The sequence below is a fragment of the Moschus berezovskii genome, chromosome 18 (genome assembly GCF_049115385.1).
Source record: "Moschus berezovskii isolate FMDL1 chromosome 18, NW_MosBer_1.0, whole genome shotgun sequence".
Classification (NCBI taxonomy): domain Eukaryota; kingdom Metazoa; phylum Chordata; class Mammalia; order Artiodactyla; family Moschidae; genus Moschus; species Moschus berezovskii.
Window position 1 is genome coordinate 44,455,729 of NC_142477.1, and position 27,471 is coordinate 44,483,199.

The 27,471-nt window shown below is 38.4% G+C and overlaps 1 protein-coding gene across 3 annotated transcripts; it reads left to right on the forward strand.

The window, feature by feature from the left end:
* The first annotated feature begins 1,487 nt into the window (after positions 1-1,487).
* Positions 1,488-23,881, forward strand: RIMOC1 (RAB7A interacting MON1-CCZ1 complex subunit 1). Of its 3 annotated transcripts, none has more exons than XM_055422119.2 (7): positions 1,488-1,788; positions 6,090-6,196; positions 8,169-8,312; positions 9,504-9,635; positions 13,741-13,855; positions 18,988-19,270; positions 20,042-23,881. In XM_055422119.2, coding segments are annotated over exons 1-7 (882 nt in total). In that variant the 5' UTR covers positions 1,488-1,688; the 3' UTR covers positions 20,043-23,881. The 3 variants fall into 3 exon arrangements, with proteins under 3 accessions (XP_055278094.1, XP_055278095.1, XP_055278093.1); XM_055422120.2 differs by having other exon boundaries at positions 23,300-23,881; XM_055422118.2 differs by having other exon boundaries at positions 1,489-1,788; positions 18,988-23,881.
* The last annotated feature ends 3,590 nt before the right edge of the window (positions 23,882-27,471 follow it).

Below are 27,471 nucleotides of genomic sequence, written 5' to 3' on the forward strand. Positions count from 1 at the left end.
TAAGAAAGCCATTGTGGTCAATCACTTACAAATTACAACACACAATTTCCTCAAGTGAACTGAAAAAAAAAATGCACAGTGAGTTGTGAGTTAAGTTTTATTTGGGACCTGATGACTATAGCCTGGGCTGTACCTAGCTCCTAGGACCTGTCAGTATATACATGGTTTTAGTGAAGGGGGATACTTGCAATCAGGCAAACAGTTTTTGCAAAGGTTTGATGCTAGTCACGAGGAACAGATGTCTCCATTAAAGACTTTAGTGGTTTTCCAGACATGAGAAGATACAAGGAATTGGGCTCACAAAATCTTCTCCTGAAAATAACCATCCAAAGGCCTGTTCTGCCAGTTTTTTCCCAGAGCGCAGCATGCCTCATTTCTGATCTCTGCCCTGAACTCCTTTCAGGGTGTGTTGAAGGTCAGTGACAACAATGGCTAGTGACTTCATTCTTGTTAAAATGGCAACAGATGACAAGTGACAATTTTTAGTTGCCACCTATTTTTAGTATCCCTTATTAAATAAAAAACTAACTAACGTAAGACAGAAGATAGGATGGAGATTATTCAAGATACACTGTGTCAAATCAAAAAATGAAAAAGATGAATTAAAGGTTTGTTTGATCAGAGGCAAGAAAATAGGGAATGCACAATGGAAGTTAAGACTTCTAAGTGCTTTGAAACTCACAGTTAAGAAGAACTTTGCACATGAAGTTTTTTAGACCCTCTTTAAGGGAGAGTCTAGAGATGTGTGCCAATAGACATTTTTGTAAATGCGAAATTTTTGTACACTGGGACGAGACGAATATGTTAAATGTGAGCTAGACAAAGCAGACCAAAAATAAAGCAAACCCAACTGCTAAAATTCAACGTTAGAAACACTCAACCACAAAGACTGGGAATTCCATCAGAGTTTAGAGGTCCCATGGATCCAATCCCTGTCTCCTCCATTGCACACAGATTCTTTACCATTGAGACACCAGGGAAGCCCAACTAGGCCCACAGTAACCTCTCAGAGATTTGCATGTGCTCCAGAAGAGCCAGTCGGGCTTTCTGTATTTTAGACAACCAAAACCAGACAGCCCGATTTTCAGAGGCTAATGTCTGCTGTGTTGAAGAAGTGAAGTCACTTAGTCGTGACCGACTCTCTGGGACCCCAGTGGACTGTAGCCTTGCAGGCTCCTCCATCCATTGGATTTTCCAGGCAAGAATACTGGAGTGGGTTGTCATTTCCTTCTCCAGAGGATCTTCCCGACGCAGGGACCGAACCGGGGTCTCCCGCGTTATAGGCAGACTCCTTAACGTCTGAGCCACCAGGGATGTCCCACAGTGGGAATCCGGCGCTGCAGCTAAGCTCTCCAGCCAGACCCCGGCGGAGAGAGCGGGCTTTTCATTGGATCAGCGCGGGGACAGAGCCGGCTCTCTATTGGTTTAGAAGGGGGGCGGGAGGGAGGCGTGTCCTGACGTCACGCCCGTCCTCAAAGTGCTTCCTCAGGGGTGTGGAAGGAGAAGTCCGAGAGGAAGAGGATAACCCGGGACAACCTTTGCAGGCCTGAGCCAGCCCTTTCTCGGAACTGGGGTCCCCTCCCACCGACCAAGAGAGCTCCGCCCCAAGCAGCCCCGCCCGCACCAGGGGATCAGGTGACCTCGGGCCGGCGTGGTCACGTGACTGGGCGCGCCCGCCCGTTGTGGCCATGGCGGCCGCAAGCTCCAGTGTGGTGAGGCGAGTGGAGGAACTCGGAGACCTGGCTCAGGCCCACATACAACAACTTAGCGAAGCCGCCGGCGAAGATGGTGAGGGAGCTGAGGCGAGGGAGGCGGGCAGGCGGGCGGTTGTTCGGAGCTGGCTCTCGACGGCCATAGGGGCTGAGGCTGCGGCCTATGGTCTGGATTCCAGGCCAGAACTACCGAAGGTGTTGCGCTTCTGGCGCTATCTGGTTGGTCTCTTGTCTACCTCCAGGAGCTCACATCGCTTTAAGGCAAAGGCATTTACTTCCGGACCAGGTTTTTCATAACCCGCGAAAACCGCTGAAATCTCAGGCTAATCAGTGCTTGTCTTTAACTGTCTCGGTGGCGACTGGCAAAAGGGCGAGATCTGGATGAAAGTACACAGGGAAGTTTAAATGAGTGGTTAAAGTTGGATGATGGTACGCAAATAGGTAAAGATAGCTTTTGCATGTCGTAAAGATAGTTTGGCGTATATAATAGTTCTGCTTTTTCATTGCTTCGTTGTAAATTTTTATGTTGTGTTTTGGAGTCTAAACCAACTGTAAATAGTAGTCTACAGAAGAGGTTTACATTGGCGTAATTAGAACGATTCTGTCACGTTCGTCACCTCAGTTGTCACAAAGGCCCTGTCAGTACTGGAATACCTTTTTTTGTTTTTAAATATCTAAGCGATTTCCTTAGGAAAGACTGACTCAGAATCACCTCGACGTTTGCTCTTTTTCATTACTTACCAGCTGCCTATAGGTTTCTACATTCTTACCGAGTTTTGCACCTTTACTGCAGATAGAAAGTTAAAAAAATTTTGTGGGCTGTCTCGTTGTCTTCGGATTCATAGAGAAATAGTAGTGGAACGTCTTCCCAAGCGATTGAATAGTTGGTGAATTTATTGAATAGGGTCCATGATAAAATGGCTCTAGTACCACACAAGACTATTTGCTGGATTTTCTTTTCTTAGGGGTCTGTTCTTAAAAATCCACAAGACTACCCTGAAGTAGTTTTCTTTTTTGGTTTGTGGTAAGTGAATCACATGAATAATTTTAGGTCATGGACAGTAGTAGCTATTCCAGTAGCTATTGTCTGGAAGTGTATCCAAGTTACTTCTAAATAAACTATTAAGTGATTTTCACCCCACTCCAGCTCCATTAGAACCAGTCTGAAGAGATGAAAGAATGTATACTATTCACTTATGAGTAAACCCAAAAGCCATTTTCCAGTGGAAGAGTGAGGGCTGAAAAGTAAAGTATATATTGTTTGGAGGCTTTAAAGTTCTGAAATGTACTAGAATTGCAATAATAGTGGTCCACATTGTGAACTGTTCAGTATTACTAGCAAGATTTTCTTATTTTATGAAGTTTAACTAAAACATAGTTCCATGTATTTGAACTTGTATTTTCCGATACAGCAAAAAAAATACACAGTAAAAATTTGTTTTTTAATGATATTTATGTTAGGTTGTAGGGAATGATAGTTCCTGTAGTTTTTGAATTTGATCAGATACAGCTAGACACTAGTCCACGTAAGAATACTCCTGGTCAATTTTGGTTCATTTATTTCTCATTGTACAAGTACAATGTGTTTATGATATGGGAATATACCATTAGAGGGACTTTTTCTGGGGACTATGTTAGAATCTCTTATCTTTGCCTTGTCAGTCACTATTTTGACTGAATGGTTAGGAAAAATTCTACATTTCCTAAAAATTTTCTAAAATGGTGAGCCATTATCCCTCCACTTCTCTAATTATGTCATGGGTTCATGTGAAATGCTCCTTCAGCAATGCTTTGATGAATTCAGTGCAGGTCTTTACATTTAAGATAATCCTGCAAATTAAGAAAAATAAAAATACCAACTAAGTGTTTAAAGAAGCTCCTGAGGAGTATCGTGTTCCAAACCATTTCAGTTCACAGTAGAATCTTTTTTCCTGAGCTGTATGGGTGATACTTCTGGGCTGAGGAGAGATAGGAGGGCAGTGCTGAAGAAGTAGTTTTCAATTTAGGTGGATAGTGGACCTTAAAGCTTTCAGAATGTGGTCTAGATACAGGTTCGGCCTTACCAGGGAAAGTTTAAGGTTGTCATATTACTTCCAACAGGTGCAACTTAAACTGGTGGTGCTTTTAATCCAACATTGATCTGCTCACCTACTTGTGTAGGTGCTGAGGCTGGATCAGATGGACCCTTACCAGGTCCTACATTGTCCATTTACCAGTGAGGGGAAAAGGTTATATATTTCAGGAGAGAGCTACAGAGGGGCAGTTTCAAAGACCTAAGTGTCTTGATGTTGGGCTTTATTTTTTTTTGGATGATGTGTGTGTGCGCTTAGTTGCTCAGTGTCAAACGCTTTGCAGCTCTTTGAACTGTAGCCTGCCAGGCTCCTCTGTCCATGGGGATTCTCCAAACAAGAATACTGGAATGGGTTGCCATGCCCTCCTCCAGGGGTTCTTCCCAACCCAGGATGCACAAGGGTGGATAGCACCTTGGTATGGACAATTTGTAGGTTCAGTTCAGTTCAGTCGCTCAGTCGTGTCCAACACTTTGCGACACCATGAATCACAGCACGCCAGGCCTCCCTGTCCATCACCAACTCCTGGAGTTCACTCAAACTCATGTCCACAGAGTCGGTGATGCCATCCAGCCATCTCATTCTCTGTCGTCCCCTTCTCCTCCCACCCCCAATCCTTCCCAGCATCAGAGTCTTTTCCAGTTAGTCAACTCGTCTAAGGTGGCCAAAGTATTGGAGTTTCAGCTTTAGCATCAGTCCTTCCAATGAACACCCAGGATTGATCTCCTCCAGAATGGACTGGTTGGATCTCCTTGCAGTCCAAGGGACTCTCAAGAGTCTTCTCCAACACCACAGTTCAAAAGCATCAAGTCTTCGGTGATCAGCTTTCTTCACAGTCCAACTCTCACATCCATACATGACCACGGGAGAAACCATAGCCTTGACTAGACGGACCTTGGTTGGCAAAGTAATGTCTCTGCTTTTTAATATGCTATCTAGGTTGGTCATAACTTTCCTTCCAAGGAGTAAGCGTCTTTTAATTTCATGGCTGCAGTCAGCATCCGCAGTGATTTTGGAGCCCAAAAAAATAAAGTCTGACACTGTTTCCCCATCTATTTCCCATGAAGTGATGGGACCAGGTGCCATGATCTTTGTTTTCTGAATGTTGAGCTTCAAGCCAACCTTTTCACTCTCCTCTTTCACTTTCATCAAGAGGCTTTTGAGTTCCTCTTCACTTTCTGCCATAAGGGTGGTGTCATCTGCATATCGGAGGTTATTGATATGTCTCCCAGCAATCTTGATTCCAGCTTGTGCTTCTTCCAGCCCAGCGTTCCTCATGATGTACTCTGCATATAAGTTAAATAAGCAGGGTGACAGTATACAGCCTTGACGTACTTCTTTTCCTATTTGGAACCAGTCTGTTGTTCCACGTACAGTTCTAACTGTTGCTTCCTGACCTGCATACAGGTTTCTCAAGAGGCAGGTCAGGTCATCTGGGATTCCCATCTCTTTCAGAATGTTCCACAGTTTATTGTGATGCACACAGTCAAAGGCTTTGGCATAGTCAATGAAGCAGAAATAGATGTTTTTCTGGAACTCTCTTGCTTTCTCCATGATCCAGCGAATGTTTGATCTCTGGTGCCTCTGCCTTTTCTAAAACCTGCTTGAACATCTGGGAGTTAGGGAGGAAAAATTCATATGAAAAGGTGAAACCATAGAAGCAAAAGAAAAAAGGAATAAATTAGACAATGTAGAGGGAAAGTGAGGAAGAGTTGCTTTTAGAGGGTGTATCAGAAATATTTAGTTTAATTTTGTCCAGGTTTTGATTTCTAGGTTTTTAAGAAATAAACGACTCAGGTATGTTGTGTAATTTTACTTACAACAGCTATTTGTATACATAAATATGTAAATATAATTATAAAGTTGTAATTTCATAACTAACAGCACTTAAATTTTATGAAGCATTTGGTTTAATCAATCTTTTTCCTTCACAGAATGTATTTATGAAATTATAAGTTTTTAGTGGAAGTCCTTTCTATAGGTTTATGTATATTATTTGTACTCTTCCAGTAAAAGTTTTAAATTTAATGCTTAAACATTTGAATATGTCAAACATCATAAAATAAACATTATGAAAGTACAGGTTGTGCTTAAGAAATGGCAACTGAACCTAGAAAGTTTTAAGTCCAGCTTTTAAGAAAAAATTTCCATGATAAATTTAAGTAGAGTTAGGCATTATGGTATACTTCATGTTTTACAAAAGATATTACTATGTTGTATTAATTTTATCATTTTAGATATGTAGCTTTTTTTTTGTTTAAAAGACACCTGAAACTAGGTGAAGTAATCATATTTTTATCTCTTATAGATCACTTTTTAATTCGGGCCTCTGCAGCTCTAGAAAAATTGAAACTTCAGTGTGGAGAAGACAAAGAATGTTCAACCCCATCAAATCTTCTAGAACTTTACACACAGGTACTGAATCAGATGGTTTCTGACATATTGTGGGGGCAGGTTGCTTACTTAAGAGGGTTGACTCCAAAATTTAGGTTTAATGTCCTTTATTTAAAATGTTTTTGTTCAGAAAACTATGTTTAAGGCATATAGACTTGAAACTGTGAGGCAGTTTGCAAAGAAGTAAAGTTTATTGGATGTGTGGATTATAAAGTCAGGGGAAAAATCTTAGAGATAACAATATTGCTTCCTTGTATAGATAATTAAGCAAAATACTCATATATGCAATTTTGAAGCTCTGAAAGGTTAGTCAGAGGGAATGGAGGTTTCTATAAGGCCTCTCCTCTGTTTATTTTTTCTCCCCTGAAATTTACCTTTCCTTTGGATTCGTCCCCTGACTTCCTGTGCTTTTGTTATGCAAGTCTGTAAGAACAGAAAACTATTCCCCCTTCTTTCGTTTTTCTTTCACATTCAGACCTCTCTATGGACAAGATCTGTTTTCTAGGTTTTCTCAAACTGCTGAGGCAAGTTCACATTAATAACCGTAATTTTGAGGGACTTCCCTGGTGATGTAGTAGTTAAGACTCTGTTCTTCCATTGCAGAGGGCACAGGCTCCACCCTGATGGAGTTCCATCAGAGAACTAAGATCCTGCATTTGTGCAGCACAACAAGAAAGCAAAACCTGAAAAACACTTAATTTTATTATAGTAGCTATCATTTATATAGCACTTTATAGTTGAAGAGTGCTTCATATGCCCTTACTTTATTGCCAGGGGATAATAAAGATGAAGTTGTTATAGGAAATAGAGTAAACTCAGTCGAGTTTCCAAAGCACACATTCATAGCACTTAGCTGCCTGACACTGCTTTCTGTTAGGAGATACATGAAGATAGTTTCTGCCTTCAGATGTGGTTGAATGAGCCTCTGACAAGTACCCACAAACACCAGAGAGCTATTGCAGCTTGGGAGAAATTTGCTTCACTTTCTTTGTTTCCTTTCAGAAGGTTCACTGTTTATCTTCTTTCATATGGGAGAGCTGTAAACATTTTAACCTATTTATGAAAATAAGGCAAAAGAATTAAGATATAATTAAAATTCCTCAAACCTTTCTGGAACTTACTTGTGGTTCTCAATCAACAGGTCCTTTTCCTTAGGATGATGATCTCTCCCTTCCTGGCTTAGGCCTTCTAACACAACAGCACCTGTCACTTAAGTAGTGCTGTGTGCTAGGTCATATTCTAAGTGATTTATGTATGTTAATTCATTTTATTCTCAAGGCCAGGGACTTTAAAAGACAATTTGTCGATGAAGAAACTGAGGCTTAAAAAAAGAAGTAAAATATGACTTGTCTTTGGTTGGTTAGATAGAACTAATAGCAGAACTCAATTTCCTTAGTCTTCGTCAAGTAGATTCAACAGAGACAAAGGATTGAGTAGTTTGAAAGAGCTGGCTCTTCATTTGGGGAAACAGGTAATCCTTTGAAGATTCAGTGTACAAAACTGGAGGTAGTGACCTTTTCTTGATACGGCAGGCATTTAGAAAATGTTCAGAAAGTAATATATGCAAATAACAAAGAATATAAAAAACTTTTTATAATTATATATAATTAATTTACCTGAATTAAAATATAAATATCCGTTTTATTTTTTGAGGAAAGCTGGATTATCTTAAATCAGCATTTAGTTAAATCTTACAGAGTTTACTGTAGATTCGTCTTAGATTATTTTACAGCTAGGACTACTGGGGCTTCCCTGATGGCTCAACGGGTAAAGAATCCGCCCACAGTGCAAGAGATGCAGGTTCGATTCTTGGGAAAATCCCCTGGAGAAGGAAATGACAACCCATTCCAGTGTTCTTGCCCGAAAAACCCCATGGGCAGAAGAGCCTGGCAGACTACAGTCCATGGGGTCACAAAGAATATATGTAAGATTAAACTGTAAGAGTTATCATTCTAATTCAAGTCTTTTATATTATACTTTTTTCTTACTTCAGGCTATTTTGGACATGACATATTTTGAGGAGAACAAGCTAGTAGATGAAGATTTTCCTGAAGATTCTTCACAGAAAGTAAAAGAGTTGATAAATTTTCTTTCAGAACCAGAAATTTTGGTTAAAGAAAATAATATGCATCCAAAAGTAAGTTTTGCACAACTCTGAATTAACAGTGGAATGCTGCTAATTCCTGCTAGACTACCCTTTTAGGATCTGTGTTTTTTTCTTCTTAAATGTGTCTTTGTCGTTTTAAATTGACTGAAGGAGGGATATATGAGAGTTGAACGTTTCAGACTGATGTCAAAACTAAAGTATCCATTTTTATAAATATGTTTCAGAACATTTTCTATGATGAAGTTATACACAGTGCATAGTAATTTTCTAAAGATGCACGTTTGCTCTTTCTATTCCCTTTTCTTTTGCAGATGCTATGTTTTCTTAAAGGTTCCCAGTAATCTTAAGAACCACATCTCTGGTTCTTTAACAGTCCTCTTCCTCCTGGACATTTGCTGTCTTTCCAAGGATCATAACATCCCTGAAGGCCTTTCATGCTTCTCTTCATCTCTGAGAAGCCTTGCTCTTTCTCTTTCTAAGCATCTCACCTCTCTCCCATTCTGGAAACATAGGCACTCCCCAAGAATATCTCATTAATCCTCTAATGGTTTCTATTTTGTCTTTGACAACTTGTCCACATGCTTTTTACTGCTGTCTCTATTTTGATGATTTCCAAGATTTTTGTATCTAGCCCTGACTACTCTAAACCCCTGGATCAGCAGGGAAATCCATTCATTCAGGCCAATAATTTCTCATCTTAACTATCTGCTGGCTATCTCTACCGAGATATCCTTGTTGCTCTCGGTTTTATCAGGGAATGCTAACTGTGGAAGTAAATAATCCCAAGTTTTAAATGATACCACATAACAAAAGTTTGATTCATTTAAATTATTTTTGTATATATCTTTTCATTATTTTTAGTAGTAATAGAAAATGTTTCAGGTAACATATATATTTCTGAAAACATTTCTGAAAACTTATTTTTTCCATCAGACTATGGAATACTTATATTTGAAATACATTAGAGGATTTAGTTACTTAAATACTTGAATATCAATTATCTAGAAATACTTGTAAATTAGAGTGGTTATTTTAATTTTCATGTAGCAGTAGATGTCTATATTTCTAATTGATTCAAAGTAAGTCATTTCTTGTAGGTTGCTAAGTAAAGGGCAGATTTTATGAAATGAATATTTTTAATTTCTCAATATTTTGAAATTTAATTTTTATTTTTACAGACATGAAGTTTCTCTTTTTAACTGAGTCTTTGTTGTATTTCAGCACTGCGATTTGCTTGGAGATGAACTCCTGGAATGTCTCTCCTGGAGGCGAGGAGCCCTACTCTACATGTATTGTCATTCTCTGACCAAAAGGAGAGAATGGCTCACAAGAAAATCTAGCTTACTTAAAAAGGTGAAAAGGCAAATTCCTCATACATATTTGATTGACGACATTTAAATGTTTCTAAAAATCTGTCTTTAATATAGGATTAAGAACCAAGGAATCAAAGGGCCTGGGTTTTCATTCCAGGCCTGTACTTATCAGCTGTGTAATCTTAAATTGGAATTAACTGTGAAGATTAAATAATGTGGAAAAGAAAAACCATAAAATAACATGTGAAAATCCTTTGTAAACTGCAAAGTTTTACACTTTTTTTAAGTCCCTGATTTTATTTTTTATGATACAAGACAGATAATCTGTATTAATTTCTAAGCATATTTTTTGACCTGAAGAAAACAAACTTGGTATTGAGCCTCTTTCTATCAGCAGATCACTCCTAAAGATTCCACATGACCCTGCTCTTAGAAAATTGTGGCTCTGATTTTTCCTGATTCTTCTGACCAAATCAGTAAATGCAAAGATCCTGTCTTAATATTTGTATCACTGTGGATCCTTCCTATCTTGGATTGGTTGTACATAACAGTTTATGTGGGCCTGCAAATGAGAGGTCACAGTTTCAGATGTAAAAATTTGATTATAGTATTTCTAAATTATAATAAGTGTATCTATATTTTTAACGAGTTGTTATTGAACATATCTTTATTATCTTTATTGATTCCTTCTCCAATGACATTTTTGACAAGTATGTTACTGAATCATGTGTTCTTGGTTAGTGATTTTTTCCCTTGTTGTTCAGCCCCTAAGTTGTGTCTGACTCTGTGCAATCTGTGGAATGTAGCATGTGAGGCTCTTCTGTCCTGCACTATCTCCCAGAGTTTGCTCAAATTCATGTCCATTGAGTTGGTGATGCTGTCTAACCATCTGATCCTCTCCTGTTGCCTTCAGTCTTTCCCAGCATCAGAGTCTTTTCCAGTGAGTTAACTCTTCCCATCACGTGGCCAAAGTGTTGGAGCTTCATCTTCAGCATAAGTCCTTCTAGTGAATATTTAGGGTTGATTTCCTTTAAGATTGACTGGTTTGATCTTGCAGTCCAAGGGACTCTCAGGGGTCTTCGCCAGCACCATAGCTCAACATCATCAGTTCTTCGGCTTTCAACTTTCTTTATTTTCCAACTCTCACATTCATACATGACTTATGGAATAGCTTTGACTATATGGACCTTTATCAGCAAAGTGATATCTCTACTTTTTAATACACTGTCTGGCTTTGCCATAGGTTTCCTTCCAGAAGCAGATGTCTTTTAATTTCATGGCTGTAGTCACTGTCTGCAATGATTCTGGAGCTCAAGAAAATAAAATCTGTCACTGTTTTTGCTTTTTCCATTCTATTTGGCATGAAGTGATGGGACCAGATGCCATGATCTTGGTATTTTTCTAGTGCTGAGTTTCAAGCCAGCTTTTTCACTCTCTTCTTTCACCTTCATTAAATGGCTCTTTAGTTCCTCTTCGCTTTCTGCCATTAGAGTGGTATGATCTGCATGTCTGAGGTTGTTGATACTTCTGGCTATCTTGAGTTCAGCTTGAACTTCATCCAGCCTGGCATTTCACATGATGTACTCTGCATATAAGTTAAATAAGCAGGTGACAATAAACAGCCTTGACATACTCCTTTTCCTATTTTGAACCAGTCAGTTGTTCCATGTAAGGTTCTAACTGTTGCTTCTTGACCTGCATACAGGTTTCTCAGGAGGCAGGTAAGGTGGTCTGGTATTCCCATCTCTTTAAGAATTTTCCACAGTTTGTTGTGATCCACACGAAGACTTTAGTGTAGTCAATGAAACAGAAGGAGATGTTTTTCTGGAACTCCTTTGCTTTCTTCATTATCCAGCAAATTGATGGCAAATTAGTCTCTGGCTTCTTTGCCTTTTCTAAACCCAGCTTGTACATCAGAAAGTTCTTGGTTCAGGTACTCCTGAAGCCTAACTTGAAGGATTTTGAGTATAGCCTTGTTATAATAGTGTGTAAAATGAGTATAATTTTGCAGTTGTTGAAACATTATTTGGCATTGCTGCTCTTTGGGATTGAAATGAAAACTGATCTTTTCAAGTCCTATGGCCATTGCTGAATTTTCCAAATTTGCTGGCATATTGAGTATAGCACTTTCACAGCACCATCTTTAGGATTTGAAATAGCTCAGCTGGAATTCCATCACCTTCACTAGCTTTGTCCATAGTTATGCTTCCTGAGGGCGACTTGACTTCACACTCCAGGATGTCTGGCTCTAGGTGAGTGATCACACCATTGTGGTTATCTGGGTCATTAAGACCTTTTTGTATAGTTCTTCTGTGTATTCTTGCCACCTCTTCTTAATCTCTTCTGCTTCTGTTAGGTTTTACCATTTCTGTCCTTTATCATGCCCATCCTTGCATGAAATGTTTCCTGAATTTCTCTCATTTTCTTGATGATATCTCTTGTCTTTCCCATTCTGGTTTTTCCTCTATTTCTTTGCATTTTTCATTTAAGAAGGCCTTATCTCTCCTTGCTCTTTTTGGAATTCTGCATTCAGTTGGGTATATCTTTTCCTTTGTCCTTTGCCTTTCACTTCTCTTCTTTTCACAGCAATTTGTAAAGCCGCCTCAGACAATCACTTTGTCTTCTTGCATTTCTTTTCTCTGGGATGGTGTTGGTTACTGCCTCCTGTATAATGTTATAAACTTCTGTCAATAGTTCTTCAGGCACCCTGTCTACCAGATTTAATCCCTTGAATCTGTTTGTCACCTCCACTGTATAATCATGAGGGATTTGATTAGGTCATGCTTAAATGGTCTAGTGCTTTTCCCTACTTTCTTCAATTTAAACTTGAATTTTGCAATAAGTAGCTGATGATCTGAGCCACAGTTGGCTCAGGTCTTATTTTTGCTAACTGTATAGAGCTTCTCCATCCTCAGCTGCAAAGAACATAATCAGTCTAATTTTGGTGTTGACCATCTGGTGATGGTGATGTCCATGTGTAGAGTTGCCTCCCGTGTTGTTGGAAAAGGGTGTTTGCTATGACCAGCATGTTTTCTTGACAGAATTCTGTTAGCTTTTGCCTTGCTTCATTTTGTACTCCAAGGGCAAACTTGCCTGTTATTCTGAGTATCTCTTGACTTCCTACTTTTGCATTCCAGTCCCTTGTGATAGAAAGGACATCTTTTTTTTTTTTTTTGGTGATAATTGTAGAAAGTCTTATAGGTCATCATAGAACCATTCAACTTCAGCTTCTTTGGCATCAGTGGTTGGAGCATACACTGGGATTACTGTGAATGTTGAATGTTTTGCCTTGGAAGGGAACCAAGATCATTCTGTCATTTTTGAAGTTGCACCCAAGTACTGCATTTTGGACTCTGTGAGGGCTATTCCATTGCTTCTAAGGAATTCTTGCCCACAGTAGTAGATATAATGGTCACCTGAATTAAATCTGCCTATTGCTGTCCCATTTTAGTTCACTGATTCCTAAGATGTTGATGTTCAATCTTGCCACCTCCTGCTTGACTATGTCCAATTTACTTTGATTCATAGACCTTACATTCCAAGTTCCTATCAGTTTTATTCTTTATAGCATCGGACTATACTTTCATCAGCAGAGACATCCTCTACTGGCATCATTTCTGCTTTGGCCCAGTTGCTTCATTCTTTCTGGGGCTGTTAGTAATTGCCCTCTACCCAGTAGCATGTTAGTCACCTTTTAACCTTGGGGTCTTGTCTTCCACTGTCATATCTTTTTGCCTTTTCATACTGTTCATAGGGTTCTTAAGTCAAGAATACTGGAGTGGGTTGCCAGTTCCTCCTCCAGTAGACCACATTTTGACCCATCCATCTTCATTATGACCCATCCATTTTCTATGGCCCTGCACCGCATGGTTCATGAGTTACAAAAGCCCCTTAGCCACAACAAGACTGTGATCCTTAAAGGTTTTTTCCCCCATACCCTTTTACTAGTTGGAGGGTTATACTTTAAAATACCCTCTTAAAAATTGCAAGGTAGTGGGTCCTTACAGCATTGTAATGTAATAACCATAAGACATATCTAGTAATAACTATTAGCCAGTATTCTCCTGAATAAAAATAGTAACATTTGAAGTTTCTATAGCTCTGCATTTAATAACCTGGATTCTTTGTTTTTGACTTCCATTTAGTACCTTGTTGATGGAATCAGTTACTTACTACAGATGCTGAATTTTCGGTGTCCCATCCAGTTAAATGAAGGAGTTTCTTTCCAAGACCTCGACACAGCTAAATTACTAAGTGAAGGTAATATGATTTCTTTTTTCAGTTTTCTAAGTGTTTCAGAGCATTTTAAGATTTTAAAATGTTTCTTAGATTTAAATGATTTAAGTAAATTTCAAGGTTTACATTACAGACAAAATAATAATAAAAGACTTTTTTTAAAAATTGGAAGTCTTCTCATGTAATACGTAAAAGTACTGATAATCTCTAATAGTTTAAAGAAATTAATTTATCATGTTGCTTTTACTTTCTTTGCATCCCCACCCAGCCCTGGCCAGGCTCTAGGGGCTCTAGGTTTGGCTTCTTGTAACAGGGACTAGAAGTAACTTCAAAACAAGAAATTTACTGCTTTTTCACTTAAAAAAGGTCCACAACTGGTTATGGTGGTTTCATGGCATCAGATTCCGATCTTTTTCCTCTATCATCTTTCGAAGTGGAGTCCTGCGACTTCAGAGGGATGTGCTTTATAGAATTCATATAAACAGTATTTGCCAGAGTTGTGCAACAGGCATCCCTGTTGAGGACATTGCTTCCATTTTCAGTATCTCAAGATGCTGCTGGAGCTCCTTCTGTTTCAGCTATGTTTCAGTCTCTAGGAATGGCAAAAGGAAGTTTCTTTCAGCCAGGTCTTTCTTACAGCCTTCTTAGAAGCTTGTTACAACACTGAGAACACTTCTGCCAACATTTCACTGGTCAGAATTTAATCACAGAGCTTCATATAGCTAGAAGGGAATCTGGGATGTATTGCCCTTTACGTTATATGTTGTCATCCCTAGTAAAGTCTCTTGACTAAGAAAGAAGGGAAGAGTGCATGTTGGATGGTACCTGCTGGTTTCTGTCATAAACATCTGTGCACTTAAAAATGTTGGAACTGGAAGTAGAGCATCATTTGGGTTTTAGACTGAGGTTTGAGAGGGAAGAACCACTTATTTTTAGTGTCTCTTTTTACAAATGGAAGAACTGAGGTACTGATAAGCCTGGTAAGGTCACATAGCTGGCGAAAGATGGTAGATTATATATATAAACTTGCTTTTATGCTTCATGTGAAATTCTGGGGAAATTTTGATGGGAAAAATCAAACATGGGGAAGAATAAGAAAGCTTCTTAGGGAAGATTCTGTGTTTTAATTTTTTAAGTGTTTTAATTCTTGTTTGTTAACTGCTGTAGACTTTTCTATTAGAAAACATTGGATGGAAAAAAACACTGTGAATTAAGTACCATTAACATATATGACTGGCTGCTGCTCCTGCTGCTAAGTCGCTTCAGTCGTGTCCGACTCTGTGCAACCCCATAGACGGCAGCCCACTAGGCTCTGCCGTCCCTGGGATTCTCCAGGCAAGAACACTGGAGTGGGCTGCCATTTCTTTCTCCAATGTGTGAAAGTGAAAAGTGAAAGTGAAGTCGCTCAGTCGTGTCCGACTAGTAGACCCCATGGACTTATCAGGCTCCTCTGTCCATGCGATTTTCTAGGCAAGAGTACTGGAGTGGCTTGCCATTGCCTTCTCCGAATATGACTGGTTACCGGTGTCCAAAAGTTTCCCTTCAGTTTATTCAGGCAAATGGCTTGTCCTTGAAAAAACTTGTGGATATAAAGTGCTCCTTCAGTGAGCATGATGTTTTGACCAACATGGTGTTTTGACAAATGTGTTTTGATTTATTCGTGAAAAGTATTTATAGCAGGTAACTAGTGAATTGATTAGCTGCATTGAAAATGAGCTTTCTAAAATTTCCTCCCCCGCATGGATTGATTTAAAAGAAAAAGCAGAGATGGACATTAAAGCTTATTTAAACTCAAAGAAACAGGCAAAATATTTCCCTTATTCTCCCATTTCTAGTCATAAAGTTACATATTCTCATGCCCTGGAATTTTTTTTATCACTATCCTTGTGATACTGGTCTTCTTTTGGATTATAATTGATTACACTTACCTCTACCTTCCGTTGCTTCTTCAACAGGGGAATCAAAGGCACAGATAGGGTTTCTTTTTTTCCAGGAAACAAGAAAGCAAAGTCAGCTCCCTAGCAGTTTTGCCGCAGGCGTCAGTCCACCTGGTGTTGGCTTGCTCTAATAAGCAGTTTGTTCCTCCCTACTTGATTCCTTGAGATGTAGACTAGTAGCCAGGAAGCCTGCTTTTCATAGGCTAAATTACTCTTAAGACCCTGGTGGAGTGGTTCTAAGTTGTGTTGTTGTTTTTTTTTTAATTTTGTTAGCCAGTATAAAAAACATAATTTGGGATAATTATTTTTTTTCTTTTTTTGGCTGTGCTGTATCTTCATTGCTGCACAGGCTTTTCTCTAGTTGCTGTGAACGGGGGGCTACTCTGTAGTCACAATGCATGGGCTTCTCATTAGGATGGCTTTTGTTGTTGTGGAACAGGGCTCTAGGGCACGTGGGCTTCAGTAGTTGGGGCCCGTGGGTTCTAGAGCACAGGCTCAGTAGTTGTGGCATACAGGCTTTAGTTGCTCTGCAGCATGTGGGATTTTCCCAGATCAGGGATAAAACCTGTGTCTCCTGCATTGGCAGGTGAATTCTTTACCACTGAGCCACCAGGGAAGCCCCAGAATAGTTCTTAATGCTAGAGTGAAAAGTTCTTTAAGAATCATCAAAACTTTTGTGGCCAGATCTTAATGATAGTTTGCCTGAATTTTGATAAAACTCAAAGCAATGTAAGCTTTCAATGATTTTTATGTCTTTTTAGAAGGTGAGATAATCATTTTGTCTTTTGATCATTACCTGTATGCCATTAAATTTTTTGCTTTTAGAAATTATCAAGTAATGTATTCAGTAAACCTTTTTATTTCATTTCTGTGTTTCATTATTCTGTGGGTCCTTATAAAAATAGTCTTGTCACTATAACCCTGGGGTTAAATAGGTTAAAGGACTGTTCAGCTGTGTGCATCCTTGGTTTATGCCCTTTTTATGCCACTAAGAGCCACCCGTCCTGGCAGCCTTTGACTCATTGCTTAGCCCAGAACCTGAATTTCAGATGTCTTGAAGGAGGAGCTCTGAATTGAGATCACTAATTGCCTGGGTAGCTTGTTAAAAATACTGATTTCTGTGTATCACCTGAAGGTTCTGATTCAATATCTGGAGTCCAGGAATCTATTTTTATTACCTCCTGTAATTATGATGCAGTCAGATTTAGACATCACTGCTTCTAGGGAATGCCAATATGGCCACCTTTTTTTTTTTTTTGAACATAAAAGTCTCTGCCATCACTCTTACTTCATGGATTATTCATCCTCTCCCTCCCTTCATCCCCCACTCTGAGATACATGTTCACTAAGCATATGAACAGTACATAGTGAAGTATTTTATTGAAAACCATGCTGAACCTTAGCAGAAAAATATCAAAGAAAATTTATGTAACTAGAGAGTAATGGATTCCTTGAGAGAGTAGGGAGGGAGGAAGAGTATTTTTTATGTTGTTCATCTCTTCCCTTGGTATTTTGAAATAGTTTAGCATAGTTTATGGCCCAGCAGCTTCACCCTAGATCCTAAGTCTTTGTTAAAAATGCAGATTCATAGATGCAATCCCATACCTGAATCTGCAAGTTTTGAAGGTGGGAATCTAGCTACCAGCATTTCAGCATGTCCTCCAGGTAATTCTAGTAAAGTTTGAGAAACACTTTTTAGTAGATAGCTGTTCTTTTACTCCTCAGAGCCACCTTCCTATAGGATATCCGTGTACCTTTCTTTGCCGTCACTCCTTGTTAGTATAAAGGATGACGCTAGCTTAGAGTTGGGTGTAAACTGGATGCCAGATAAGCAAACACTTCTCATCTTTCCATGTGGCCTTACTTTGTGGCTCTTACTTATTCTTCCTTCTGAAGATCTAGTTTGCTTAAAAGTTCAACCTTTCATTCAATTTTGCTCCTGTCTCCTTACTTTACCAGTCTTTTTAGGAATAATTAGGGTGTAATATCACAAAAATGAGAAAGAATACTCATTCGATGAAATGCCCTATCTAATATGAAATATAATTGGGGAGTGAAAATCATTAATTGGGGGTGGGGGAAACCCCACCAACTATTCCTTAAGAAAACTTTATGAAATTAAGGAGGAGAGCATGTGGAATCTTGATTTTTTGCAAACTGGGGCCTAAAGAGCTTTGATGAGTTGCACAAAGTTAGTAATTTTTATCCAGATCCTCTCAGATTCTAGGTCTGTCTCTTTTTACATTCTGAATAACATCTAATGCTATTCTAGCTTTTTCTCTGAAGATTTTGATCTTTTAACTATGAAGAAATGAAATGAAAAAGAAATGACTATGGGCAATATGTACAAAACAACTTAATAAGTACAAGGCATATTACCCATAATCTTTTCTTTTCACTTCATTTCTTCATAGCTAAAGAGAAAAATCTCAGAACAAAAGCTCGTTAAAATTCCATGAAATAAGTAGGGCATGTGGAATCCTGAGTTTTGCAAACTGAGGTTTAAAGAGCTTTGGTGAGTTGTACAAAGTTGATCATTTATCCCCAAATCTTTACTATTCTAGGTTTTTTTTTAATATCAAATTAATAAACTGTGTGTCATAAATATTTAATTACATGATTGCCTTCTTCTATAATCATGCTTTGAACTTTTGATGGAAATCCTGCAGTATATTCCTTTTTCCTGAGAAGATGAAGCATCTTGGATACAATTGAACACCTTTAGTTATTTCAAATTATATGGCCTCTAAGGGACATGATTATGCAGGATTGTATCTGTACACTATTGTAGAAATATGGGAACTGTATTACTGATCCTTGAGTATACCCCCTAAATAAAAGTTCTGTTCATGAATAGGATCGAGGGAATCTCTGAGTAGTATGCGGAATATGGAATGCATGTTTCTGAGAGAGGTTCCATTGATTTAGATCAGATTTTCAAACAGATCCTAAAGATAATCCCAGAAAAGTGAATACACGAACCTAAATAATTCTTTAAAAATAATTTTTGGGGAGGATGGGATTTGGCTTCTTTTATAAAGTAGAAATGGAAGTGTCAACGAAATGAGGATTGTATTAAGTGATATTTGGCTTTTCTAAGTATAGCTGTTAAATGAGAAGGAAAAATGCTTAATGATATAAAAGGATTTTATTAGAGTCTTAATCATTAGGATTTCTTTTAAAGTTTTTAAATTCTAATCTCTCAAATGACTTTCCTAGGAATATTTAGTGACATTCATTTGCTGGCTATGATGTACAGTGGAGAAATGTGTTATTGGGGATTGAAGCACTGTGCAGATCAACAGCCAGAAAATCACGAGATGGATACTGGTGTTTCTGGAGCAAGCTACGCTACATACAAAGAACCTTTGGATTTCCGAGAAGTAGGAGAGAAAATTTTGAAAAAGTATGTATTTGTATGCGAAGGACCCCTGAAAGAACAAGAATGGAATACAACAAATGCAAAACAAATTTTAAACTTCTTTCAGCATCACACTAACTAGTAAGTTCTTCTAGTCCTTTTCAAACAGAAAAACAAAAAGACTCAGGAAATGAAAATTCCAGAAAAGAAGGCATAATGATACTGAATTTATGAACATTACTCTGTATAAAGATAGCCAGCATGGTTACCCTTTTTTAAATGCCATTACTGTCTTTCACTGTAAATTCTTAAACCTGTGAAGGAATGATTCTTTAAGTTCTGAAATGGCATTTACATTATTCTAACTCAGCCTGAACTACAGATATCCTGTGACTGATATTAAGAAGGAATCCAATTTATCTCTATAAAGATTTTTTCTGTTATTAATACTTTAGATTTTTTTTATTGTGGTACAATATACATAACATAAAATTGAACATTTTAACTGTTTTTATATTTTAGTCTCCCTCTCTTGAAGTTTGCTACACTTCAGAGATTAAAATCAAGTCACCTCTTTGCTCTGGATATATGCTATGGGTGTATTTAAAAAAAACAAAAAATTATGACTTGTATCCATGTACCATTTTCAGAGTAAGATAAATAAGGAAAGATTCCACAGAAGAATTTTTGTTTTCACTACATACTACTAATGGCATTTAAAATTTTTAGTCTGTTAGGCATTTTATAAAAATTTTAAAATGATTTTTCTTCTTTTGTTTAAACGAATATGCATAGTTTATTAAACGAATAATGAAGATAAAACCATTAGGTTAGTCTGCCATTAGTCATGTGTCTTAGGGCACATCTTTTCATACATTCTGAGATTTTAATATTTTCTGTCTTTGATTGTAGGGGTGAGTGTTAAAGGCCGAGAGCCCAGCCTGTATCTCACTGACAGTCTTTCTGTCGACCTCAGCTCCTGTCGTCTAGGGATGACCTGTCTGATACCTTGCCAGTATCCTCAGTCTCTGGGCCATTGACTTCATCACATTCCAGGAACTTGACTCCCATGGCCACTTCATGAATATCACCATCCTGAGTTTCGGTTTCTGAAATCTTCAGTTTCAGTAACTAATGACATTTTCATCTTTCCAGCTTTTTACTTCCTCATTTTTGTTGATTTTTCTTTCTCTCTTACTTCTTTCCTATCTCTTTTGCCTCTTCAGAGCCTCCTCTTGCTACTCCTTTTCTCCTCACCATCAGCCCCTTCAGAGTTTTCTTCCTTCCCTGCCCAGCCTTGGTTTTCTGGGACACCACGTGAAGATCTCTCACAGTCCCTTCAGATCCCATCTTCCCCTGTCCTTCAGCCTAATCATTCTTCAGGCCTTCTCTCCATATTGAATTAATCCTGTCATTCCCCCTTCTTTTCTGGGATGCTGAATTCCATGTGAGGTTCCTGCAGCCCTCCAAATTGGAGTCATTCTAAGTATCTCACCTTCAGGTTTAGAAGAGCCCTCAGCACGAGCCGTTTATCTGTGTGTGGCTCACACACACCTCTGACTTGCCTCATCACCTCTCTGGCCATTTGTCTCCTCCCCCAGCACATGGTTCTTAGTCTTAACAGAAAATAGGGACTATGAGGAGGTCAGTCTCTGTTTCCCTGCTTTTGCCCTATGCATTTCCCCGCTTTTTCGAGGAAAAGAGGTCTCCTGCTTCATTTGGAAGACCAATTTCCCCACCTTTCCTTTCTGCCAACTTCCTCCTTTCTCCCAGGGCTTCTCTTTTTTTGTCTGTACCCTGTAGGTATTGCTGTTTCCAGAGTACTATCCTTTTTCTTTTTTTCCGCCTCCTCCCCTATTTCCTTCCTACCTTTCTCCTTTTTTTTCTTTTTTACTTACTCTAAATACAGTTGGCCCTTGAATAATGCAGGTTTGAACTTTGAACTACATGGGACTGCCTATACATTTTTTTTTTCAATAGTTAATACTATACTTGTACACAACCAGCAGTTGGTCATATCCTCAGATATGGAGGAGTCGCAGTATGGATGGCTGACTATAAGTTATATTCTGATTTTTTACTGCCAGGAGGATTCATCCCTAATCCCCTCATTGTTCAGGGATCTACGGTACTTCTGTGTGATGTTATTCATAACCATGGCTTCTACCATCTGTAATCTTTGACTCCCAAAACTGCACTTCGAATCCCAACTTCTCTCTAAAGCTTCTTTCTAACTGCCTATTAAATATCTTTACTTAGACATCCCACATAATTTTAAATTTAACATGCTCACACACAACTAATCTTCATCTTTCATCTAAAATCTTTTCCAGTTCATGTTTTCTTTTTCTTTTTTGATCTTCCACAAAGCAGGGCAACACAGAATGCTGTAATCTGCTTTCTTCTGCCTGCCTTGCCAGTCTCATCTCTGCAGCTCTTCTTGTGTGATCATATTCTACTACAGTGTTCCTTAGGCTCCTTTTTGATAAATGTCCTGATAGAACCTCTTGGGACAAGTGGAGAATCTCTCCCTATTCTGTCTTTTGTTTAACCTCACACAACTAAGATGGTTTTTATTTAATTTAGTCTTTAACAAGTTTTGCTGTGAAAATGCCTTTATGCTTTCTAAGCATGAAGATTTAAATTACAAACTACCCATCCTCACTCCACCCCTTTTGGAGCATCATGATCAGTCACAAATGTACCAGTTCCTTTCCCAGTGTGCTGTGTGTTTTTTTCTTTGTTATTCTTGTTACTTCTAACTGGGATCGTTGCCCTTCTTTGTGGCTAAGGGAATATTTTTCCTTTAGGACTCAGCCCCAGTGATACTGTGTCTGTAAGGCTTTTTCCAGCCCTTTTCAGTCAAAGTTACAAGTTTCTTTGTTTCTGCTCCCTGAATCTTCCCCTCCCATGTTATCATACTGATTATATTGCTTTATAGTCATTTTTCTTAAGAGTTGACAAATTCCATGTTTTGAAAATTTATCTTTTTGCATAGTGCTTAATGAATGGTAGGCCCTTCATAATGCTTTTTGAATTAATAAGAGACATGATTCTTAAGTGCTGAACTCTGCCACAAAAGGGTTTCTGATATCTGATTCCACACTGCCATGCCCTCTGTACCAGTGGTCAACAAGGCCAAGAAGGAATTATTCCTCAGAGGAGTAAAGTATTGTTTAGATTTAGAACCAGAGAAAAAAAGAGAACTTTGTCTTCAGAAGCTAGGGACTCCATTTTGTCTTCATGACCCTTGTGAAACAGCCCTTTTGGGTCTCTCACTGGTTGGTATACTAATGAGGGTACTGTTGGGGTGCTTTTTGTACAACCTTTTCATTCCCCACACAATTGGAGAATAATTTGTAGATCATAACACTTACAGTGCTTTTTACTGTGATGTATCACGAAGCAATGAACAGTACATTTTTATATGTTAAAGCCTGCTAAGTGAATTCTGTTTCATTTAGAATGGATTAACTTCAAAATACCAAATACTCCACATAAGGAAGGTACTATAATTCACTGATCAAAGTATTATAATTAACTTATCAACACGTGCCTACTACATGCTAAGTTTTATCCTTAAGCACTGAGAATATAGCTTTGTAAAACATCAGAGTTTATATTCTAGTGGAAGAAGTTAATGCATTTTAAGAAGTAAAAATATAGTGTGGTGAGTGATGAGTGCTATGAATAATAAAGCAGGGTATGAGGCTAGCGTGACTCTTAAGAAGGGTGCTGTTTTATTGAGGGTGGTTGGGAAGATACCTCCAAACACCTATCTACTTCATCGTTTGTGTCCCCCCTCTTTTTAAACACCATCAAATGTGTCATTTCAGAGCGTATTCATAGAATTTCTCTTTTGAAAGTTTTGATGCTGGATTAAAGAATGAATCATTTCCTAAGAACTTTTCATTTTCATCACATTTAAAGGGTTTCTCTCCAATGTGGGCCTTACTGTTGGGTAAGTGATAACCTAAAGGCCTTGTAGAATTTATTACACTTGGAGTTCCTCTCCATTTTGAACTTCTCGATGGGTTACTAAAACTTTAACTCTGTTAAAGTAATTTTCATAATCCTTAAATTTGTATGGTTCTTTTCCAGATGAATTTTCCCATGTTAACTAGGCTTTGAGACTTAGTTAAAGGCTTATCTGCTTTGCTGCATTTATAGGGTTTCTGGCTACTGTGAATTGCGTGATGCTGATTAAAGTGCACATCATGACAGAAGACTTTCTCTTATTCTCTTCGTGTTCAGTAGAGTGAGGTGAGAGTCATGGCTAAAACCCCACAATAAAATTTCCCTTCTTGCCTTTACAGTTCCACTGGAAATTCTGTAATGTAAGGGGGTATGGTCTCTAAAGGCTTTCTCAGATTCTCTTTAATGCCATTTTTTAAAAACTCACAGCTGGCTAATACGCTAGTTGTAGATCGCTTGTCACTTTTTTCTCTCCACCTTCCAGGGCTCCTTTTCTGGCTCCCATAAGGATATCCCTTTTACACAGAGTACAGGATTCCGTAGTTCTCTAGCATCACTTTCTTGTATTATTTTTTTTAACACAGTATGAGCTATCATGTTATGAAAGTATTACATTAACATACATTTAATGTATCCACAATCAAAGTATGCATTATGTATTTGTGCTGCTGTCCCTTACTGTTTTTTGGTTTTTTTCCTACTTCCAGTGAAAATTTCCAAGTAAAGTGTTTTGGAACATATAAATTTTTTTTTAAAAAATAAAACCATAATCCCATATTTGTTTTTTGTTTGTTCTTTGTTTTCTATCTGGGTATTGTATTAGAATGAACACTTGCATGGCATCTGGCCCCACTACTTCATGGCAAATAGATAGGGGAACAATGGAAACAGTGAGAGACTTTATATTTTTGGGTTCCAAAAGCACTGCAGATGGTGACTGCAGCCATGAAATTAAAAGACGCTTGCTCCTTGGAAGAAAAGCTATGCCAAACCTAGACAACATATTAAAAAGCAGAGACGTTATTTTGCTGACAAAGGTCTATTTAGTCAAACTACAGATTTTCCAGTAGTCATGTATGGATATGAGAGTTGGATCATAAAGAAAGCTGAGTGCCAAAGAATTGATGCTTTTGAACTGTGGTGTTGGAGAAGAATCTCAAGAGCCTTTGGACTGCAAGGAGATCCAACCAGTCAATCCTAAAGGAAATCAGTCCTGAATATTCTTTGGAAGGACTGATGCTGAAGGTGAAACTCCAGTCCTTTGGCCACCTGATGCGAAGAACTGACTCATTTGAAAAGACCCTGATGCTGGAAAAGATTGAGGGCAGGAGGAGAAGGGGGCAATAGAGGATGAGATGTGGTTGGATGGCATCGTGGACTCGATGGACATGAGTTTAAGTAAGCTCCTGGAGTTGGTTCTGGACAGGGAAGCCTGGTGTGCTGTAGTCCATAGCGTTGCAGTCGGACATGACTGAGCAGTTGAAGTGACTATCTGCCTTACTCATCAACTAGAATAATTAACTCCCCCTTTTTTTGGCCTTGTCGCTTTTGGAATATTAGTTCCCTAACCAGGGATTGAAACTAGGCTCTCAGAAGTGAGCATGGAATCCTAACCACTGGGCCGCCTGGGAATTCCCAAATGGCTGGTTCTTGTTCTGGCTAGTGAGCACTCAGTAATGTTTGCTTGGTTCAGGTGGTACTGGCAATCTAAGTGGGAAGCAGTTTTCAGAGAGGAAATCACTGACTGTATAGGCATCTTAAATGTTTACAATAATTAACGGCTGGAAGAAAACCTACAATTTTTCAGAAGTTTTTCAGCCCCAGTCTCCAAATGTGTATATACCTGCTATAATATACCAACTTCCACAGTTACCATTCAGCTTCATTTACTGGGATTCTGGTCTCACACTTAACTTTTGGTCTCACATTTAACTCACAAATCAGATACATTTAATAAATATTAGTCATTAAACATTATGCATACCCTGTTTAAAAATAGATTAAACTGTGGTAAATGCACATGACTGAGTAGCATGTAGCTTTAAAAAGCAAAGAGGAATATTTCTTTAAAATGCTTATGGAGTGGTATTAAGTGAAAAGGTGGAAAAGGTATACGGTACATTTTAAGAAAGTATAAATGCGTTTGTATAACCTTGTTTATATTTTTTTAAAAAACTTAAAAAAATGGTTATGGTGAAAGGAGATGGGGGAGGGGATCAGATGTAGGGGATCAGGATGTAAACTAGACTTCTCTAAATATATAGTGAATTTTGCTCATTGGCTTGGGAATCATGTAATACATTTTTGCAGGTTTTTAAAAATAAGATAACATCAAAAATTAAGGAAAACTCCTAAAAATCCAAAACAAAATGAAGCAAATTAACTGTAATTGTGTAGCAAGTTGGTGGCTTCAGTATATAGGAGTGTTTCAGTTACCTTTCAGTTCAGTCACTCAGTCCTGTCCAACTGTTTGTAACCCCATGGACTGCAGCATGCCAGGCCTCCCTGTCCGTCACCAACTCCCAGAGCCTACTCAAATTCGTGTCCATCACGTCGGTGATGCCATCCAACCATTTCATCCTCTGTCATCCCCTTCCCCTCCCGCCTTCAATCTTTCCCAGCATCAGGGTCTTTTCCAGTGAGTCAGTTCTTTGCATCAGGTGGCCAAATGATTGGAGTTTCAGCTTCAGCATCAGTCCTTCCAGTGAATATTCAGGACTGATTTCCCTTAGGGTGGACTGGTTGGATCTCCTTGCAGTCCAAGGGATTCTCAAGAGTCTTCTCCAACACCTCAGTTCAAAAACATGAATTCTTCGGTGCTCAGCTTTCTTTATAGGCCAACTCTCAAATCCATCGGTGACTACTGGAAAAACCATAGCTTTTACTAGATGGATGGACCTTTGTTGGTAAAGTAATGTCTCTGCTTTTTAACATGCTGTCTAGGTTGGTCATAGCTTTTCTTCCAAGGAGCAAGCATCTTTTAATTTCATGGCTGCAGTCACCATCTGCAGTGATTTTGGAGCCCCCCAAAATAAAGTCTGTCACTGTTTCCATTGCTTCCCCATCTATTTGCCATGAAGCGATGGGACCGAATGCGATGATCTTAGTTTTCTGAATGTTGAGTTTTGAGCCAACTTTTTCACTCTCACTTTCATCAAGAGGCTCTTAATTCTTCACTTTCTGCCGTAAGGGTGGTGTCATCTGCATGTCTGAGGATATTGATATTTCTCCCAGCAATCTTGATTCCAGCTTGTGCTTCAACCAGCCTAGCATTTCTCATGAGTACTCTGCATATAAGTTAAATAAGCAGGGTGACAGTATACAGCCATGACATACTGCTTTCCTGATTTGGAATCAATTATCTTTAAAATATTAATTTGGACACCCTTAGTGTGATATCCCCAAGGGCAAAAATAACTGGAAAGAAATCAACCTCCTTGATACTTATGTTGTTATTAAGTATGAAAATTGAAGTGTAGGTAATTGGAAATGAGAATTTTTAGTGTAAGAGATGTGAAAGTAAAAATTTTGTAGTTCTAAATTTGAATAGGAAATGACAACTCATCCCTTTATGTATATGAAGACCACTAAATAATGTCCAAATACCTTTCCCATTAAAGTGACATAGGGCTCCTTGGAGATAAAGCAGATTCCAATCTTGGGGAGGGTATTCAAATGGTTGATGAGGGATAATTTTTCTTTAATTATCTAATAAAAGGAATTACAAAATTGGAATAGCAACATTTTTCAACTAAACAAATAACAATCATTGATAACTGCTAAATCCTTTGAAGTGAGAAGTTTATGGAGCATTCAGTTATGAATGGATCAGACTTTTGAAACCATTAATCAGTTTGACATCAGAGAACAAGAATGACTTACTTTGAGACTTCCCTGGGAAGTCATTTTCTAAGAGTTGAGAACCATTTCAGTACTTCATACTTAAACTGATTTATTTGTGTTATTCCTAGAGAGGTAGGAGAAATGCCATTTAATTTATGATTCTTTTTCTTGTCTGGAATCCCTTGCAGAACTAAGCCTGAAATTGGATTGGTTATTGGCTCCTAGCAATGGCATGCAAGATCCTAGCAATGGCATGCAAGATAAATGATGAAACTTAATATTCAGATCTCACAGAACCTCTTGGACTTTATTGGATTTCTGTTATTTGACATTTAGATCCCCAGATAATTTACTTTTGAAGTGTAAATACAAGCTCATAAGCACTGTGTTCATTATTAAGCATTATCGGGCTCTGCTATGTATAATATAAATATGGGTATAGATACAGATAGAGATGAATATTAAATATATATTTAACTATTTGTATAAATACACACAACTTATCTATATGTTTCCTGTAGCCT

What these genes read in the sequence shown, in the direction of transcription:
- RIMOC1 (XM_055422119.2), top strand. Translation starts at nt 1,689, where the DNA reads ATGGCGGCCGCAAGCTCCAGTGTGGTGAGGCGAGTGGAGGAACTCGGA. An exon ending in CGAAGCCGCCGGCGAAGATG is followed by an intron (nt 1,789 to 6,089) that starts GTGAGGGAGCTG and finishes TATCTCTTATAG; the next exon opens with ATCACTTTTTAATTCGGGCC. An exon ending in TTCTAGAACTTTACACACAG is followed by an intron (nt 6,197 to 8,168) that starts GTACTGAATCAG and finishes TTCTTACTTCAG; the next exon opens with GCTATTTTGGACATGACATA.